Source organism: Trichechus manatus, unplaced genomic scaffold (genome assembly GCF_000243295.1).
Source record: "Trichechus manatus latirostris isolate Lorelei unplaced genomic scaffold, TriManLat1.0 scaffold00052, whole genome shotgun sequence".
In the NCBI taxonomy this organism is placed as follows: Eukaryota; Metazoa; Chordata; class Mammalia; order Sirenia; family Trichechidae; genus Trichechus; species Trichechus manatus.
In genome coordinates this window covers 15,367,535-15,388,401 of record NW_004443988.1, presented here as the reverse complement: position 1 = coordinate 15,388,401, position 20,867 = coordinate 15,367,535, and the positions used below count along the sequence as shown (strand labels likewise).

The 20,867-nt window shown below is 39.6% G+C and overlaps 1 protein-coding gene across 4 annotated transcripts in view; it reads left to right on the top strand.

The window, feature by feature from the left end:
• Positions 1 to 1,929: 1,929 nt before the first annotated feature.
• ATOSA (atos homolog A) overlaps positions 1,930 to 20,867 on the top strand; it is a 144,644-nt gene continuing 125,706 nt past the window's right edge. Inside the window, exons 1-2 of one of the 4 annotated variants that reach the window (XM_023732503.1) lie at positions 1,930 to 2,340; positions 2,953 to 3,071. In XM_023732503.1, the coding sequence (XP_023588271.1) occupies positions 3,056 to 3,071 (16 nt within the window). In that variant the 5' untranslated portion in view covers positions 1,930 to 2,340; positions 2,953 to 3,055. Of the gene's footprint in view, positions 2,341 to 2,412; positions 2,498 to 2,613; positions 3,072 to 17,454; positions 20,523 to 20,867 lie in introns of those variants that run through there. The other 3 variants (XM_023732504.1, XM_023732502.1, XM_023732505.1) reach the window with 3 other exon arrangements.

Sequence of the window (20,867 nt, the reverse complement as noted above, 5' to 3'; positions counted from 1 at the left end):
CCCATTACCAACGTTAATTGAGAAGTGATTGTAGAACAAGTAAAACTTCAGGTCACAAAATAAACTACGTAATACAGTATTCAATAATGTCAAAATCAAGTCCACTGGGAGCTTAACGGTTATAGCCATTATAAAGATTAAGGAACTGCTGCCATTTGTCAGAAGTTTCATGATGCTATCTTCATGATGCCAGAATATTTCAGGGAAAATGAAATGTTACCCTCCTGAAATGTTCTGCCCTTTTCTGACTAGATACAATCTTGGAGTTATGGTTAATAAATACAGCTTTGCATATAATTTCACTGTACAGATCTAAATATCTAGAAAATATTACTATTTTTATAACAGAAATTTCCTGTATTTGTGATAGATCTGGAGGAGCCCTGGTGATGCAGTGGTTAAGGCACTCAGCTGCTGACCTTTGGCCTCTAACCAAAAGGTTGGCAGTTAGAACTTACAGCCGCCCTGTGGGAGAAAGATGTGCTGGTCTGCTTTGAAAACACTACAGTCTTGGAAACCCTATGGGGCAGTTGTACTGTGTCTTCTAGGGTCACTATGAGTCGGAATTGACTCGACAGCAAGGGTTTTGTTTTAGTGACAGATCTGCGGCCAAAAAATGCAATTGTCATTCTTGTACTTTAAAAGAACGACTTTTCTGATGTAAAAGTAATACATAGTCATTGCAAAACATTGGAAAATACAGGAAAGTACAGAGGAAAGTAAAAGATCCCCGTTAGATCTACCTTAGTACTTTTCTGTTGTGATTCTTGTATGCAAGATGATCTCTAAAAAACAGTCTTTTTTAATGAAACCAAAGAGCATTGCAATTTTTTTTTACTTCTTGTTTCCGTTTGGGCTTACAATGCCACATAAATTTGTCTATAAACTGAGTACGTAATAGCTTCAGCCCTTTTTTAGAATTGCTTTCTTTTTAACTACAGCAGATCCTTGTCATCTGTGTTTAAGGGATGGCACAACATCACACTATGAAATGTCATCATGTCACATGGTTATAGCCCAACACCAAAATTACAACTCCCCAACAATAACATGGTGTCCTCCTGCCGTGAGTCAATGTTTTAAGAAGTTATAAAAGTTATTTTTAAGCACAGCGAGTGCCTCGGAAGCTTGGGTTCCGAATCCTAACAAAATTACTAATTTGGGTAAATCTAGGGTGAGAGGGTGAGAGGTGCTTCCTGTTTTTATACTCCCTACTCCCTGACCCGCCTGGCTGCCCTCAGTCCTGTCCTAGCCATGTTAAACTCCGGTTCCAATGTGTGCCGCAATCCATAACTGCGCCAGCATCCTGCATGAAGGAGGAGAAGACTATAATTATCCTCCTCGTCAGGGCAGGCCCTCGGATGACATCTTCCCAGTTACCCTATGCTCTAACAGCGCAGCTCGGATTCCTGGTATCAGACATGCGCCGCAGCTGGCTCGCAGCGAGAGCAGGGGACTAGCATGGCCGATCGACCTCTGGCCTCCTTGTTCGGCCGGCCCCTCCCAGCCACCGTCCTTCGCGCCCTCGCGCCCACCCGGCACCTGCACCGAAACTCCGGCCCCAGGCTGGAAGCTCTGCGCGGGGTGGTGTTGCCTTAACAACCCGGCCCCGGGCGTTGGAGGTCGCTGGGGAGGAAGTGACGAGCAGTGGGTTGGCTGTTGTTGGGACACGTGACCTGGGCAGTGTTTTGACAGGACAAACAGCAGAGAAAGAACTGGGCGAGCAAGGGAGAACTGGAGCTGGGGCGCCGGAGCTAGAGGCAGCGGGCGGGCGAGGACCTGGCAAAGGCGCGGGGCAGGCGGGCCGGCCGGGGCAACGGGCGGGCAAAGCCTGGGGCTGCGGGGCTCAGGTGGGAGCCGGGCAGGGAGAGGGGCTGAGCGCAGAGAGTGGAGCCAGGCGGCGGCTGAGGCGGGGGTGGATGGCCACAGGGGCGCCGGGGAGCCGCGTGGGGCTTGCGGTTTCGGGCTCCCATGGTCCCTTAACGCAGCCTTGGGGGCCGCTGTGCTCAGCACTCTGCTCTCGCTGGCCTTGCGCCTCCCAGAGCCTCGCGTCTGAGGTGGGAGTGTGATGTGAGCTACTGGGCTAGCGGCCGAGAGAAGTGCCTAGAGAAGGGGTCGGGAGCTTGAAAGAAGAGCAATTTAGTCAGCAGAGGTTGGCCGAGGGAGCGGAAGAGTAAGGCAGCCCAAGAGCGTCATGAAAACAACTCTCCCGAGGGGAGAGAGGCGGGCGCGGCACTTGGTGCTGAGCGGCTGAAGGAAATCCCGGGCCGCGGGGGGACGGAAGAGGCCTGCACCTGGGGCAGACACCTTCTTCGGTTGGCCTCAGGCCAGCCACATAGGGTGAGGGTTGGGAGGGGCGACCCGGACTGCTGGGGGAGTTTGTTTGGGGCTGGGGCTGGGCGCGAGAAGATGACTGGCGTTTCTTTCTGACCCTGTGATTGTGTAAACTTGGCTGCGGTTGCCAGCAGGAAGGCTAGCCAGAGGGGTAATTACACAGGTGAGGCCCGCGTGGGCGGGAGCAGCTCTAGGCTAGGCGCTTGGGGTCTTGAAGGGTCTCCTTCGTCCAGCCACGAAGTCAAGAATTTCGATAACAGACATTGTGGAGGTGCCACTGTTCCCTAGGGCGTTTTTTACGAAGGGGTTAGTTAGCCTGTGTTGCTTTTTTTTCCTTCTTTGCCTGTACCTCCAGGTTATAAATAGTCCTCACTTTTGTTTCAGAGACGCTGTGGCAAAGAAGGACACATTGGCCTGGAGAGCGCAGGGGCGTGGAGACGGGTGCTTGGTCAGAGGAGATGGGGGAGGCGGTGCGGAGAGAGTTTTGCTTTTGCAGACTTGCTGATGGTGCTGTCACCACAGGTCGTGCCAGGAAGAGGCCTAACTGTTAGTAGTTTCTTTTTTGCAAGGTTCGGGTGTTAGCACAGGATCAAATTAATTTGTTTTGATCTCTTTTAGCATTTTGAAAACAAAGTAGAAGCCGCAGAATCAGCGGCGAGCCTGTTGAAAGAACCCACACGTGTATTTTTCGAAGCACTCTGGGTGGAAATTGGATGTGAAAATGAAGCCAGACCGAGGTAAATGGTTTATTTAAGTAGGGTTTGGTTTTTTTTGTTTGTTTTTTTTTTTTTTTTTCCCTGTGCCTAACTTTGGAAGCGTTAACCTCATTCTGAGTCAGGATCAACTATTTCTGTATTATGTATGATTATCTGTTTCTGTTACAGATTTCCAGCTGGTGAGGTAGAGAAGGGCATTTGTAAGAGAATTAGGGTCTGGATGGAAGGACGAGTTCTTCAAAAGTGCTTGTAAGGTGTAGTTTCAAGAGAGACTCTAGATGGAACTCAAAATGAACGAAGTTGTTATAGAACAAAATTTTATCTGTAGCCACAATACTTGATATCGTTTTAGAGCTGCGGTTACTCATTTTTAAGTAAAGTAAATCTAACTTCAACTTTAAGGAAGTTTATAAGCTTTTTAAACTTGATAATTTTAATTTGATAAATTGAAGAAAAACTTAACTTTATTATTATTGCTCTCATTAGCTGACTTTTGTACTTTAAGCATACTCCAAAAGTTTTCATGTGTACTCCAGTGTCTTATTCAATATATCAATATATGGACAGTTGGGGCTGTGAAATTCCTAGTACAGTAATAGGTAAATGTGTCATTTTCTTTCTAAACCTGTATGTATTTTCAGGACTTATGAGAATAATGTATACACTGTGCTTTTCAAGGACTTTAAAGGAATTAAAAACTCATTTGTCGGTCCTTCGAACTAACGCAAGGGCCAGTCTTAGAAAATTTTTATGTAATAGTGATTAGGAATGGAGGCTTTGCAGTCAGACAGACATGGGATTTCAAGGGCCATGGTAGGGAGGGGATTTTTGTATTGGATAGGTGATTGGGCTAAATTAGATTACACAGAGTTCCTTCCAAATTTGAGACGTTGATTGGAAATGTTAACTTATCCTGATACAAATTAGATGCTCATTTTTAAAAAGGTATGTGTTAAACTGGATGTTTTTTCCATATATATTTTTTAAGTGGATTAGAAAGAAAAATTTTCTAGTTAAAATGCTTCCGGTAATAGTGTATTAAAATGCACTAGAAGGAAATGGAGAAAGTCTTTCTTAATTGTTTTAAATTAGTTTTGTTTATTTATTTATTGTGATTTAGGTGAAAGTTTACATAGCAAATTAGTTTATCATTAAGCAATTAACACAAATTGCTTTGTGACATTGTTGCCAACCCCGTGATGTGTCAACATTCTCCCCATTTTCACCCCAGTTGTACAGTTTTCCTGTCTGTTGCTGCTTTCTTGTCTTTGCTTTTGGGCTGGTTAAATTAATTTTAAGTGTTCGGCTGTTTAAAATCAGGCAGCTGCTATGTAGGTAAAGTATTAGGGAGATATATTGCTACTGAGCAGGTTGCTTGTGTAGAATGCCAAGTTTAGATTTTAGATTACACTAGTGACTTTGGAAAAAATGTCACCAGGGGTCAGTAAGTTCATGTTAGAATAAACAAGCAAATAAAATACAATGTCACTGTATATATACATATATATACACATATATATATTTTATTGCTATTCAAACTTACTCTAAGTTCAAGTAGTTTAACTATAGTATTTGTACACAATCTCTGTTAGTCAAAACTAGTGTTAAACACAATAACATGTTATATTCTAATGTAGATTACTAGGGAAAATAAATTTATTCATCCAGATTCCTAAAGAAGTGGCTTTCATTAGGATTTTGAAGTAAAATTACAGGATTGCATGTTTAGTATTGGGATATTTCATAATGTCATATGTATTTTTAGGCCCATTGCTTTCTTTTGACTGGCATCCAGAGTAAGAAATATCGTTTACTTTGAAAACTAATATGCAAATACTGAAAGACATTTTTCACAAAACATAGTTACCCTTACTTTGTGCGATGTTGTCTTGTATTTACTGTTTCATTTTTTAAAAATTGCTGTTACACCCCATTGAATTGATTTCTTGACCAATTACCAGGTCATGATGACCTGCAGTTCAAAAGGCACTGTAGTTTGGGCAACATTTAACTAGAAGGTAGCAATATTTAACATTTCTACATTGGTGTCCAAGAAACTATTCTGTGTGAATGAATTTTCTGGGTAATTAAAACTTTACCCTTTAAGTTCCGAAAATACTTTCAACTGTAATCAGGATATATAGAGAGATTCTTAAAATATTAATACTCCCTGCCCTTAAAACAAACAAACAAAAAGCAGAATATATAGTCAATGTCATGTAACCTTTACTTAATGGTAAAGGGGTATTATTGTGAATTTCAGTATTGTACTCTGCTATAATTTAGGAATGCCTCTAAAAGATATTTACGTTTGTAAGGTTTTTTGTTTCTACCTTAAATCACTTTCAGCCTATTATGTTTTTTTAGTTCTGATTTTTAAATTCCTTTGCTGTCAGTCTTTGTTGCTAATATACCTTTTCTTGCCCCCTTTTAATTTTACTGCTTTTAGTCTCTGAGCTGGAGAAGTAGCTAACCACGCTTTACTTGAGTTCTCTATAAAATGAGAGTAAGTAGGAGAACCCTTCAGAAATTCATTCAGAATGTGAATAAAGTGTGTGGATTTTAGTGTGGAGATGCTGAGCTATTTGCTTTAATGGGATAGCACAAAAGGAGCCTCTTACCCTACATGACTGTGTATAGTCATTGGTTGGCTAATGGAAGAAGTGAGTTAAAGTCAGGCGTCATAACAAATAACAGTCTTAATTATTTCACGTATCTTTGATGTAGGACCAAGGTCTTATTTGGAGCTGGAGCCTGGGTTCTGTTTTTTTAGAGTTTCCCATGATCTTTCTTGTATAAAAACAAGACAAAACAGTTGCTGTTGAGTCAACTTGAATTCATGGTGTCCGAGTATGTATAAACCAACCAATAATGTACATCTAAGATTTCTATTTTTGATGTCTTTAAAGTGGAACAAGACTTTGCAGAGCAATTTAAGGCTAGGATCTTTTACATTTTAAAATACTTTTTGACACTCTTTTATAGATACCTTATGTACACGTAAGGATCCCTGGTGGCACAGTGGTTAAAGCAATCAACTGCTAACCAAAAGTCAGCAGTTCAAAACCACCAGCTGCTTCTTGGGAGAAAGATGTGGCAATCTGCTTCTGTAGAGATTTACAGCCTCGGAAACCCTATGGGATCGCTGTGAGTCAGAATGAACTCGATGACAGTGGGTTTGGGTGGATATGTACAGATAATTAAGCAGGATTTTTTTTGGAAGGGGGGATTTATGTTCCTCAACTCTTTCCAAAGCAGTCAACTTAGCTTTCACATAAATTACTGTTTATTACACTCATTTTATTGGTTTATATGATCCTCTAATAAATTATTATAAGTTGAGTTTGCATAAACAAGTATGGGAACAAACACACCAGATTCCTATTAAGCATACAGCTCAACTAGTTGAAGTAGAAGTGTGCAGATGAACTAGAAAGTAGCCTATTAACCGATGGTGTTCAGTATCCACGGTGTCTGTCAGTTTGTTTTTATGAAGTGTAGGAAGAGCATCGGTTAATCCTCCTAGCTGATTAAGTGAAGGTCAGTTAGGAAAGCTACTACTGTACTTTGAGATACCCGTTGCCGTCCAGTTGATTGCAACTCATAGTGACCATATAGGACAGGGCAGAACTGCCCCACAGGGTTTCCAAGTTTATGGAAGCCTACTGCCACATCTTTCTTTCTTCTTTTTATTGTGATTTAGGTGAATGTTTACATAGCAAATGAGTTTCTAATTAAAGAGTTAATGCAAAAATTGTATTGTGACATTGGTTGCCAACCCCATGGTATGTCAACACTTTCCTCTTCTCCACCCCTGGCTCCCTGTTTCCATTAGTCCAGTTTTCCTGTCCCTTCCTGCCTTCTCATCTTTGCTTTTGGGCTGGTATGCCCATTAGTCTCATACGTATGATTGAACTATGAAGCACATTCCTCATGTGTGTTATTGTTAGCCCTATAGACCTGTCTAATCTTGGCTGAAGGGTAAACCTCAGGAGTGACTTCAGTACTGAGTTAAAAGGGTGTCCGGGCTACTGCCACATCTTTCTCCTGTGGGGTGGCTGGTGGGTTTGAACTGCCAACCTTTTGGTTAGCAAGCAGCCAAATGCTTTAACCACTGAGCCACCAGGACTCCTATTTTCAGATAATAAGGTATTAATTGTATAGCACAATAGATACATTTCTCAATAGTCAGTAGTATTTTACCATATTTTAAGGTATTTTCTTTTTTAAGCAGTTACATAACATTCCTTGGGGAATACTGCCAAAGATGAGTCTTTGATGTTCCCATTAGCACAGGCTTTTGAATCATACCTGAGTTTGTATATCCTTATATACTTGTTGTGTTACTTGCAAACTGTATAATCTTTATCAAATTACTTAACCTCTAAGAGACTCCGTCAGGTTCCTTATCTGTAAAATGGGGATAATAACCAACTTTTCACAGTTGTTAGAATGAAATATGGAATATGACAAATAGTTGGAACATAAAACCAAAACAGCTTGTTGCTGTCAAGTCACAGCAATGCTATAGGACAGAGTAGAACTGCCCCATAGGGTTTCCAAGGCTGTAAATCTTGACAGAAGCAGACTGCACATTTTTCTCCCACAGAGCAGCTAGCGAGTTCAAACCACCAACCTTTGAGTTAACAGCCGAGTGCTTTTAATCACTGTACCACCATAACTCCAACCAAGACATTACAGATGCTTAAATGTTAGGCAGTTACAAAATATGTTCAGTAGAAGTAAGGAAATAATCAAATGTGTTAAAACCTAATACTGTTTTATTTTGTTCTTGCATTTATAGTGTTCTGCCTGCCAAGGCTCAAGCAAATTTAATAAGATTTTAATATACAGTTATCTGGGAAAATATAAAAGCTACAAAAGGATACTTAATATTTATGTAGAATTTCTTTATATTGTCATTTGTTATTACAATTATAGGGAGCCCTGGTTGCACAGTGGTTAAAGTGCTTGGCGGCTAACCAAAAGGTTGGCAGTTCGAACCCACCGGCTGCTCCATGGGAGAAAGATGTGGCAGTCTACTTCTGTAAAGATTATAGCCTTGGAAACCCTATGGAGCAGTTTTGCTCTGTCCTGTAGGGGTGCTGTGAGTTGGAACTGATTCCATGGCAATGAGTTGGATTATTATGATCTTGGAAAGCTACTTATCTTTTCTGTACCTCAGCTTCCTCATCTTTACAGAGCTGTTTTGAGGATTAAATAAGTTAATGTATGTAATATGCTTAGAAAAGCAGCTGACACAGTATGCATTCAAATCATGAGTTGCTATTGTTATTATTGGACGTTTTTCTAAATTAAGAAGCAGCCAATCATTTAGGGAAAGCTGGAGAGGACAAAAGTAAGGGGCTAATTCAGCTTACTGTGATCTCAAGTCAAAAGTTGGCAACTGTTGGTCCATCATGCATTTACGTTGATGGGCCTTGATGCATCAGTAGTTGTCAAATAATTGCTGGCTTGGTACAACTGAGCTTCAGCTACTAAAGGGATTGACAAAGAGGTTCCTTGTCTATGGTTTTGCGTGTCATCCAGTAAGAAGGAAATGATTCACTGGACTGAACACTGTTGTTTCTTTGAAGGACGATGAAAAAGATAATTGGAAGGTAGAATTGAGAGGCTAATATGTATATAGAGAGAGTGACTTAAAAATTGATTTCTTCCTCAAAAAATGAAACACATGAGGTCGTAGCATTCTGGTATTATGAATAAGTATAGAAAAAATTTAGTTGTTAAACAAAGAATATTTATATTCTGCCTTTCTCAACTTTGTATCAAATTATGGTCATGGGTTTTTCCCCCTTTGAGGCTGATTTTAATTGGGATATTAAATTTAGAATAACTTAATACTGACTTTTTTTTTATAATGAAAAAGTAAAATCTAACTTAGTACCTAGAAACAGTAACTTTTTCTCAGTAGGTAAACCAAAGTCAATCTGAAAATAATTAATTCTTTCTCTGTTTCAAATGAGTGAGAAATAAAAATAGTGGTTAGAATTTCTTGATTATTTCAAATGTTCTTATTAAACTCACTCAAGCAGGATGCACTGCATAAAAATGCCAGTAGCTAGTCAAAATATTAGACTAAGAGCCCATGTGTAATCCTAGAGACACTTAGCAATAATTAGAGTTTAATCATATTTCTTTTCCATATAGAAGATGCTTATCCAGTAAAGTTATGATAAGACCTTTTGCATCCCTTCCAACTCTTCCCTTTCTTCTCCATGGTAGGCCCCATGGCTGCCGTTTAGGTGTTTGGTTATCTCTCAGGGTTTTGTATGTGCTATTCCCTATGCCTAAAAGGCCCTTTTCCCCAGTCATCAAATTGTTGGCTTTCTCATCCTTTTGATCTCAGCTTAAATGTCACTTTTCAGAGAGGCTTTCTCTGACTACCCTCTAAAATGCTTAATTAACATTAGCTGCTATTATTATTATCTATTAAGGTAGATATCCTTTGTTATTCTGTGTCTCAGCAGCCTGATTTCCTTCATAGCATTTACCACATTTTGTAATTTTTCTGTTTGTTCATTGCCTGTCTCTACAACTAGATTTTAAGTTCCATGAGGCCAGGAGCTTTGTCTCTTGTTCACAGCTCTATTCCCGTCACCTAGCAGACAGCCTTGTACATGGTAGGTGCATCCTAGGTACGTAGAAAGTGCCTAATATATATTTGTTGAATGAATGACTAGTAGGTGCTCAGTGTTTGTGGAGCAAATACAAGCAAATGGTTGTATTGATCATTTTATTGGCTCCACTGAAATTCTTCCAGTTTAGGGATTTATTTGAACTAAAGACGATTAGACTATCTTCATAATTTTAGACTCTGTTAATTTGTTGAAATAGATTTAAAAATGTACTTGCCCATAACTTACTAAAGGAAATTAGGTAATATTGTTAAATTGATAAAATATTGAGTACATTTATTGAATTGAAATAAAACAGTATAAAATAAGGAGTGGGCAAAAGCTGTTTGGCATAGACAGTCCCTAGTTTATATAAATGTGATTAACAAATGATTCACACACAGACGTTTGCCAGAAGATCTCTGCCTCTTTCCACCATGCTGAAATTGTTCCTTTTGTTGTTTTCTGAAAATTTGTGTGTGTGTGTGTGTGTGTGTGTGTGTGTGTGTGTGTGTTTAAATCGATTGGAGAACCTCAGGTTCACAAGTACAAGAAGGTGGGATAGAATAACAGAAAAAAGACTTAAAGGATTTAGTTTGGATTTGAGACCCATTCTGTCTCTTACAAGTTCTGTGACTTAGATCAAATCCCAAACTTGTTTTCTGGTCTATAAATGTGCCCATCTCAGAGTGGGCAGGTTCATTTGCATAGATGAGCAAAGGTCCATGTACTCCCAAAGCACAACCAGTTTTTTCTTAGTTGGGACCACTCTGTCTAAAAATATCCATTCACACAGTACCTGAGTTTTATTATTTTCAAAGTTCCTACTTCTTGACTGAGATTATACCAAGTAGAGATTCATTTAGATTAATAAATGTAAATTTAATTATACATTTTTGGGGAAAAATTGAACTGATGACCATACTTTAGTGTAAAGTTAGCTCAGACTGTTTGCAGCAATATGCTACAGTGCAGGAAGACTTAGAGCTTTAGGGTCAAATTTTGATTCAGATTCTAACTACAGCACTTATCAGCCAAATGATGTTGAGCAAATACATAGCCTGTCTGATGGTGTCCACTCTAACACCATCAACCTTAAAGATGGGAGAAAGATGAATTGAAAACTATGGTTCAGCACCTAACATATGCCTAGCACAGGGCGGGGATTGGTAAATGGTTTCCCTTCTCAGAATACACAACTTGGATCAGCTACACTGAGGAGATGAGGTGCTCTGTTGTGATGAGTAGCCATAATAGGCATAAGAGGTCGACTGACCCTCAGTTATGGCACTCTTAACCTTATCTTCTGCAATATACAACTGTTGTTGTTATCTTGTGCCATCGAGCTGATTCTGACTCATGGTGATGCCATGTGGTACAGAGTAGAACTGCTTCATAAGGTTTTCTTGCTGTAATCTTTACAGAAGCAGATCACCAGGCCTGTTTTCTTCCACAGTGCCAGTGGGTAGGTTCGAACTGCCAAACTTTTGGTTACCGGCCAAGAGCAAACCATTTGCACCACCCAGGGACCTTAATATACTCAAACTCAGTTGAACTACAAATATTTAGCATAGGAAATGGGGGGGAGGGTGAGTAGATACTTTGGAGTAGAGGCAAGTATTTCTGGGTGATAATACACCATAATGAGCAGTTTAGAGCAGAGTTAAGGCAAAGACATTGGGAGTTGGGGGACAGGGCCACTAGAAGGAGATTGATGGAAAATACTAGAGTGGTGAGATGGTACCCAAAATGACTTTTTCTTTATTTCAGAATATTACCTAAGATTGATTCAGTGTTTAGAGCATGGCCTTTTGCTTCTGTGACTCAGAAATTAGACTCATTACATGATATTGCAAGTAACTCATTGCATGATATTGCAAGCATTATATTCTTTATTTACTCCAAACCTAACCATTTTTTAGACTTAACCTATTGTTGTTGGGAGCACAACTAATTTACAGTTGAAAATTAACTTTTTTTTTTCCCAAACAGTTTCTACATATTCAATTTGGTGACACTGATTATATTCTTCGAGGTTTGCAATCACTCTCACCCACCTTTTCTGAGTTGTTTTCTCCCCCATTAACATAAAGTCACTGCCCCGTAAGGTTCCTATCTAATCTTTCAAGTTGCTGTTGTGAATTTGATCCCATATAGATAGTTCTTAAAAGACCGTAATGCTCAAGGCAGACTTTTTTTTTTTTTTACTAGTTAAGCTAAACTATTGTTTGGTTTTTAAGATTGCAGGGGATGTTTTTGGTTTAAGGTTTAAAAATTATCTTAGGGCAATAATTTCAGGGGTTCTTCCAACCATCATGGCTCCAGGAAGTCTGGAGTCCATGAAAATTTATCATTCTGTTCTGCATTGTCCACCTTTTGATCAGGATTCTTCTATGGAATCTTTGGTCAAATGTTCAGTAATAGTAGGTGGGCACCATCCAGTTCTTCTGGTCGCATGGCAAAGGAGGCAGTTATTTATGGAGACAATTAGCCACACATTCCATATCCTCCTCCTATTCTTGACACTCTTACCTCCTCAGGTGAATAGAGACCAATTGTGCCTTGGATGGCTGCTTGTAAGCTTTTAAGACCCCAGGCACTATGCAGTCAACTAGGAGATAGAACAGAAGCACTAAACACATTCTTAGGCCAATTAACTGGGATGTCCCATGAAAACCATGACACTAAATCTCCAAACCAAGGAACTAAATCCCATGAGGTGTTTGGTTGTACGTAAGCAGCCTAAGCAGCTACTGTTTTTTTCTTTTTGTCATTTTTGTAAGTCTGTCACATAACTTTTGCCAATTTGACTTTTTCCAGGTGTACAACTTATTGACAGCAATTACAATAATCAGCTGTGTAACCCCACCCTTAATTAATGTAATTTTTCCATCACAGTTAGCCCTCCTTTTCCCCCTGCCTTCCGTCCCTGGTGACTGCTAGTAAATGTTGGTCTCTATACATTTGCCTGTTCTTGTCTTTTTATTTAAGTGAAGTCATACAATATTTGTCCTTTTGTGATTGGCTTATTTCACTCAACATAATATTCAAGCTCCATCCATACTGTAGCATGTATCAAGACTTCATTTCTCCTACTTGCTGAGTACTATTCCATTGTATGTATGTACCACATTTTGTCTGTTGATGGGCTTTTAGGTTGTTCCTACCTTTTGTCTATTGTGATTAGTGCTGCAGTAAACATTGGTGTACAAGTCTCTTTGGGTCTCTGCTTTCAAGTCTTTTGGGTATCTAGGAGTGCAATTGCTGGGTTTTGAGGAACCTCTGTACTGTTTTCCACAATGGCTGTACCATTTTGCATTTCCACCAGCAATGGATAAGGGTTCCAGTTTCCCCACATTCTTGCCAACATTTGTTATTTTTTTTATTTTTATTTTTTTTAAATCTTAGCCATCCTAGGGGGAGTGAAATGATATCTCATGGTGGTTTTGATTTGCACCTCTCTGATGGCCAGTGACGCTGAGTATCTTGTCATGTGTTTGCTGGCCATTTGAATGTCTTCTTCACTGAAATGTCTATTCCAGTCCTTTGTCCATTTTATGATTGGGTTATTTGTTTTTTTGTTGTTAAGTTGTCGAAGTTTTATATATATTTTGGTTATTAGATTCTTGTCAGACATAGGATTTCTGAAGATATTCTCCCAGTTGGTAGTTTGTCTTTCACTTTGTTGGTAAAGTCTTTTGATGAACAAAAGTTTTTCATTTTTATTAGGTCCCATTTATTTATTTTGTGTTTTGCTGTTGTGTTTTGTTACTATGTCAGATAATCCATTGTTGAAAGCTAGGCCTGAAAGCATTGCCCCTGCTTATTCTTCTGAGAATTTCATGGTTTTGGTTTGCACATTTAGGTCCTTAATCCATTTGAATTTGTTTTGTGTATTGTGTGAGGCATGGATCCTGTTTCATTTTCCTGTATGTGGAAATTAAACTTCTTCAACACCATTTATTTAAGAGACTCTTCTTTCCCCCATCAAATGGACTTAGCACTCTTGTCAAAAATCACTCGACCATAGATGTGTGGGTTTATTTCTGGACTTTCAGTTCTATTCATTTGGTCTGTGTGTCTGTTTTTATACCATTACCAGGCTGTTTTCATTACTGTAGCTGTATAGTGTGTTTTAAAATCAGGAAGTGTGAGTCCTCTACTTTGTTTTTCTTTTTCAACATTGTTTTAGCTATTTGGGGCCTCTTGCCAATCCATATGAAGTTGAGCATTGGTTTTTCTGTTTCCGTAAAGAAAGTTATTGGAATTTTGATCAAGATTGCATTGAATCTATAGATCACTTTGGGTAATATTGACATCTGAACAATGTTAAGTCTTCCAATCCATGAGCATGGAACATCTTTCCATATAAGTCTTCTTTGAGCTCTTTCAGCAGTGTTTTATGGTTTTCATTATGTAAGTCTTCCACTTTCTGGTTAGATTTATTCCTACATATTTTATTCTCTTAGATGCTATTATAAATGGAATTGTTTCCCTAATTTCCCCTTTCAGATTTCTCACTGCTAGTATGTAGAAACTCAGCTGATTTTTGTTTGCTGACCTCGTGCCTTGAAACTTGGCTAAATTCCTCTATTAGCTTTAGAAGTTTTCTTGTGGACTCTTTAGGATTTTCTGTATGTAGGATCATATCATCTGTGAAGAGAAATAATTTTACTTCTTCTTTTCCAATCTGGATACCTTTTATTTCTTTTTCTTGTCTTATTGCTCTGGCTAGGACTTCTACTACAATATTGAGTAGAAGCTGTGAGAGTGGGCACCCTTGTCCTGTTCCTGATTTCAAGGGGAAACTCTCAGCCTTTCTCCACTAAGTATAATGTTGGCTGTTGGCTTTTCGTATATATCCTGAATCATATTGAGGAATTTCCCTTCTCTTCCAGTCTTCTTTATGGTTTTCATCAGGAAAGAGTGTTGGATTTTATCAAATGCTTTTTCTGCATCCATAGAGATGATCGTGTGGTTGATTGATTTTCTACTGTTGAACCATCCCTGCATTCCTGGGATAAATCCCACTTGGTCATGGTTATGACTCTTTTAATACGCTGTTGGATTTTGTTCACTAGTTTTTTGTTGAGGATTTTTGCATATATATTCATAAGATATATTGTCCCCTAGTTTTCTTTCCTTGTGGTGTCTTTGGTTTTCGTATCAGGGTTATGTTTGTTTCATAGAAGGAATTAGGGAATGTTCCTTCCTTCTCTATCTTTTGGAAGAGTTTAAACAGCATTGGTATAAATTCTTCTCTAAATGTTTTGTAGACTTCCTCAGTGAAGCCATCTGGTCCAGGACTTTTTTTTGTTGGGATGTTTTTGATCACTCATTCGATCTCTTTACTTGTTGTGGGTTTGTTGAGACTTTTCTTCTATTTCCTCTTGAATCAGTTTGGGTAGGTTGTGTGCTTCTAAGAATTTGTCCATTTAATCTAGGTTATCCAGTTTGTGGCCATACAGTTGTTCTTTATATTCTGTCATAATTCGCTATATTTCTATCAGGTCAGTTGTAATGTCCCCTGTTTCTTTTTTTTTTTTTTTTTTTTTTTTTGGTTGTTTGCATCTTTTTCTTTGTCAGCCTAGCTAAAGGTTTTCAATTTTATTTATCTTTTCAAAAAAACAACTTCTGGTTTTATTGATTTTTCTCTTGTTTTTCTGTTTTCAATTTTATTTATTTCTGCTCTGATCTTTGTTATTTCCTCTCTTCTAGTAAGTTTAGGCTTAGTTTTCTCTTCTCTTTCTAATTCCTGGAGTGTTGAGTTAGACTATTAGTTTGAGATCTTTTCTTCTTTTTTTGTGTAGGCATTTATTGCTGTAAGTTTCCCTCTGAGTACTGTCTTTGCTGCATCCCATACATTTTGATATGTTATGCTTTCATTTTCATTTGACGCTAAAAAATTTGTGATTTCTTCCTTGACCTATTGGTAGTTTAATAGTGTGTTGTTTAATTTCCATATGTTTGTGTATTTTCCAGGTTGTTTTCTGTTATTCATTTCTAGCTTCACTCCTTTGTGGTCAGAAAAAATACTTTGTATGATTTCAGTCTTTTTAAATTTATCAAGACTTGTGACATAAAATGTGGTCTGTGCTAGAGAATGATCCGTGTGTACTGTAATAGACTGTATATTGTACTGTTTGGGGGTGGAGTGTTCTATATATGTCTGTTAAGTCTAGTTGGCTTATAGTGTCATTCAGGTCCTCTGTTTCCTTGTTGTACTTCTTTCTAGATACTGTCCAATATTGAAAGTGATGTTTTGAAGTCTCCAACTATTATTGTAGTACTATCTATTTCTCCTTTCAATTCTATCAGAGTTTACTTTATATATTTAGGTGCTCCGATGTTGGGTGCATATATATTTAAGACTGCTAAATCTTCTTGATTAATTGACCCTTTTATCACTATATAATGTCCATCTTTATCTCTTCTAACTGATTTTGTCTTAAATTCTACTTTGTTTGATATTAGGATTGCAACCCAGCTCTCTTGGTTATTATTTGCATGGAATTTTTTTTTTTCCATTCTTTGACTTTAAACATGTTTATGTCCTTGGGTTTAAGGTGTGTCTCTGGTAAACAGTATATAGTTGGATCATATTTAGCTTTGAATTACTTTTTAGTGTCATTTCTCTTCCAGCTACAGAACTCCCATTAGTATTTTTTGTAGGACCAGTCTCGTGAATAAGAACTCTCCCAGCTTCTGTTTGTCTGGGAATGTTTTAATTTCACTCTCACTCTTGAAGGACAGTTTTGCTGGTGATAGTATTCTTGTTTGATGGGAGGTTTTTTTGTTTGTTTTTTCTTCCAGCACTTTAAATATATCATTTCATTGCCTTATGGTCTCCAGTGTTTCTAAGGAAAAATTGGCACTTAACCTTATTGGAGATCCTTTATATTTGACTACTTCTTTCTCACAGTCTTCAGGATACTCTCTTTATCTTTAATTTTTGAGAACCTAACTATGATGTGTCTTCATGTAGATCTCTCTGGGTTTATCCTGCTTGGGGCTCTTTGAGCTTTTTGGATTTGTAGGTTCATGTCCTTCATTAGATTGGGGAAATTTGCTGCCATATTTCTTCAAGTATTCTTTCTGTCCCTTTCTCTCATATCTTTCTGGAATTTCCATGGTGTACATATTAGGTCTCTTGGTGTTATCCCATAATTCCATTAAACTGGTCTCAGCTTTCTTGAGCCTCCATTCTTGTTGCTCTTAAGTGTCTGTAATTTTAACTATCTTATTCTGTAATTCACTGATTCTTTCTTCTGCATGATTAAATCTGTTGGTAAGTCCTTCTATTGTGTTTCTTATTTCAGTTATTGTCCCTTTCAGTTACAATATCTCTTTTTTTAGATCCTTATTTTGTTCTTACATTGTTTTTCTTATTTTTTTTAGCTCTTTGTCTTTGTTTTCCCTTGGTTCTTTAATTATGTTTAAATTATTATTTTTCATTATTTGGTTATCCCTAGATAATGGTTTCACTCCTTTGTCATGTTTATTTGGATGACCTGTTGTTTCTCTGTTTTTTGTGTGCCTTGTGATTTGTGTTGGGGCATTGGAATTTTCTAGGGTGTTAAGTTTCTCAGGTTTTTTTTTTATTGTACTTTAGATGAAAGTTTACAGAACAAACTAGCTTCTCATTAAACAGTTAGTACATATATTGTTTTATGCCATTGGTTAACAACCCCATGACATGTCAGTACTCTCCCTCTTGATCTTGGGTTCCCTATTACCAGCTTTCCTGTCCCCTCCTGCCTTCTAGTCCATGGCCTTTTGGTCTCGTTTTGTCCTATGGGCCTGTCTAATCTTTGGCTAAAAGGTGAACCTCCAGAGTGATTTCATTACTGAGCTAAAAGGGTGTCCGTGGAGCATACTCTTAGGGAAGTTTCTCAGTTTTCCCCAGTATTTGATGTTTTTACCCCCACTACTTTATGCAAGAAACTCTTAGGTGGGCAGAACCTTTGGCTTTTGCTCACCGTTTCCTCTTCCTTTCTGTGATAGTTCCTTCTCCCTCCCTGGTTTAATTGGGATTTTGTTAGTTCCAGATCTCTTTTTCCAACTTTCCATCTCACCCACACAACACCAGAGAACATTCTGTGGTCACTCTGTCCACCAGCAGGCACTGACACTCAGTTGAGATACTGTGGACTAATTAGTCTGTCCACCGGGAGCGCAGTCCCCTGTCTCTGGTTATTACTCCCTTCCCTTCTCTGTTTCTACAATCATGTTTTTAGTTGGCAAACTCACACCCACTGAACCCTCTTCAGGGCTAGGTGTTGCATTCCAGTTTTGTCTGAGGTTTCCTTCCCTGCTCTTTGGGCACCCTTATATCTGAGCTGGCATTCAGGGGAAAGTACAGGTAGACTTTCCTCTGTTTCAGGAGGAGCAGGGGCTGGCACTCCCCAGAAGGACCTCAAGAGATCTGTGTTGTTGGTTTCAGAGCCCCAGTGGCCCGGTGGTGGTTGGCGGAGCAGTCTCCACTTAGGTGACCCACCTCCTGACTCCACTGTAGGGAACCTTCTTTAGGAGTTCATATCAGTCTAGCAGGCAACAGTTACTGGTTGTGGGGGGTCGGGGGTAGTCACACTCTGAATGGACCCTCAGGGAGGTCTGCCTTGTTGCTGTCAGAACTCCTCCCATAATATGTTGGCTATAAGTATAGCATCCATTTAAGATGTCTGCTTCTTGTGCACAGCAGCATTAGCAGTCCTCAGCACCGACCGGAAGGGGAAGCAGACAGACCCAAGTTGATCCCCAGGGAGGTCTGTCCTGTTGGTTTCAGAGGCCTGAGCTATGGGGTGCTGACTATGGGAGCAGACTCTGCTCCAGGGGCCTTCTGTAGCAGTTTGCAACCCCCTGGCAACTAGCAGTTACCAGGTCGGGGAGGGAGTATCTCACTCTGGTTATATCCTCACGGAAGTCTACCTTGTTGCTATCAGTATCCCCCTGATAGATTGTTAGCTGTAAATTGCAGCCTTCACTCAAGATGCCTGCTTTCTAGCACACAGCGACCTCAGACAGCAGTCCTCAGCATCAACCGGAAATGGAGGCAGACCAACCCAAATTGACCCCTAGGGAGATTTGCCCTGTTAGTTTCAGAAGCCTGAGCTATAGGGTGCCCAAAGTGACAGATAGAGTGCTAACTATGGCAGCAAACTCCACTCCAGGGCCTTCTATAGCAATTCACTGCAAGCTTGTAGGTAACAGTGTCCTAGTGGGGGAGGGGTTGTCATGCTGTGAGCGGACCTCCAGTGATGTCTGTCTTGTTGCTATCAGAGCCTCCACTGTAGTATTTTGGCTGTGGGTGTAGCCCGCACTCAAGATGCCTGCTTCCTAGCACACAGTAGCTTCATTTGGCAGTCCTCAGCACTGACTGGAAGGGTGAGCAGCCAGACCCAAACTGACTCCCCAAGAGGTCTGATCTGTTGGTTTCAAAGGCCTGAGCTATGGGCTATGCAGGAAGGCAGGTAGAGTGTTGACTATGAGAGCAGACTCCACTGCAGGGGGCCTTCTGTAGCAATTCAGTTGACTTGTAGCTGACAGTGTCTGGGTCAGGGAGGTGCTGGCACACTCCAGACAGATCCCTGGGGAGATCTGCCTTGTTGATTATAGAGCAGAAGCTTGGGGTCCTGTCTCTTTGTATAGGCAGGGGTGTGATGGTTAGGGAAACAGGCTCCTTTTCTGGGGCCACTTCCCCAGTTCAGAGCAGCTGGTGGCCCATGTGGCTGGGGCCAGGGGCAGAGTCCGTAGGAGAAGTCATTTTCCTATCATATGTGACTCGCTGTTGATTCGTTGATTCTTACCTGTTTGCAGTTCCCTGCTACTCTCTCAGATTCAGAGTCCCTCAAAGCCAAGTGCCATTTCCTTGTTGTATTTGTGGGGGAGAGTCAGAACAATGATCTGTTTATGTTGCCATCTTCCCAGAATCTGCTTGAGGATTAACGTTTTAAATTAAGTAATATGAAGTTTCCATATTTTATTCTCCCACTTATCAAGCTCATATTCTTTTGAATAGAAATAAAATTTGGTACGGCTGTCTGAATTCAGGTTATTTATAAAACTTCGTCCTGACATCTAGTAAATTCTTTTCCATTGTTTTACCAGTCAGCAATTTTCTTTTGTGAAGAGAGAATCATGGCTTCTCACATCTAGTGGGTAATTTCTATTTAAAACTTCTAACAGTAAAAGAATGTGTGCCTTGAGCACAAACTTTTTTTGAGGTTAAAAATAACTTTAGGTTAAAGGTCTATATCATATTTGGTATACATTACAAAAAGATACTGATAACAGATATCTCCTGTTTCCAAAAGTTTCCTTAATACCACTTTGCTTTTATGAAAGACCTACATCTGTACCTGTTTTCGCTAACCAAAAGAAACCCGAAGAGGATTTTCACTTTTAAAAAAAAAGGCGAAAAGCGACAATAGCATTCAACAGAAGAGTCATACCTGTTCTCATTCCTCCTAAGCAAGTGAGATGCTTGGTAAAATGTCCACATCAGTGCATTTGCCTCCCATTTTACATGGCGGCTTGCCCAAGCTCCTCCTCTCAAGCTCCTCCACCGTTATTGAATGACCCAGCCACATCTACTCAAATGTCTGGTGACGGATAAACAGTGCATCAAGAGATCCCATCCTCAACTTGTCCCCTGTGCATATCTCTAAGTGTAGGACTCATCCCTCAGCACACAGTTAGTATAAATCCCATTCTTCTGCAGGATTCGAGCCCTGGCCCTTCAGCCCAGCCCCATGTACCATTGCCAGCTAGGCTACCAGGGCCACCATCACTACCACCTCAGCCTTCCAGTGTGCTCGCTGTCTTCCTGATTCTGGTTAGTGAAACTACACTGTACATACATTATTTCTACTTTATGTAGACCATGTATTTATCATATCATTCCTGCTTTTACTATGTTTTAGTGTTATTTTAGGTTTTATGTGTTATTTGGTATGATTTGATAGGCAATTTTTTGGGTCTGGGAACACTCAAAAAATTTTCCCATATAAATTAATGGTAATTGCTTCTTCACTTTATACCATTTCGGCTTAACGAAAGGTTTCATAGGAATGTTCTGTGAATGTTTTGGATAGCAGGGGAACCTGTATACGAAAATTTCTGATTTATTCATTATACCAAAGTTTGCTTGCTGTGTAATTTAACTTAATCTAACTTATCA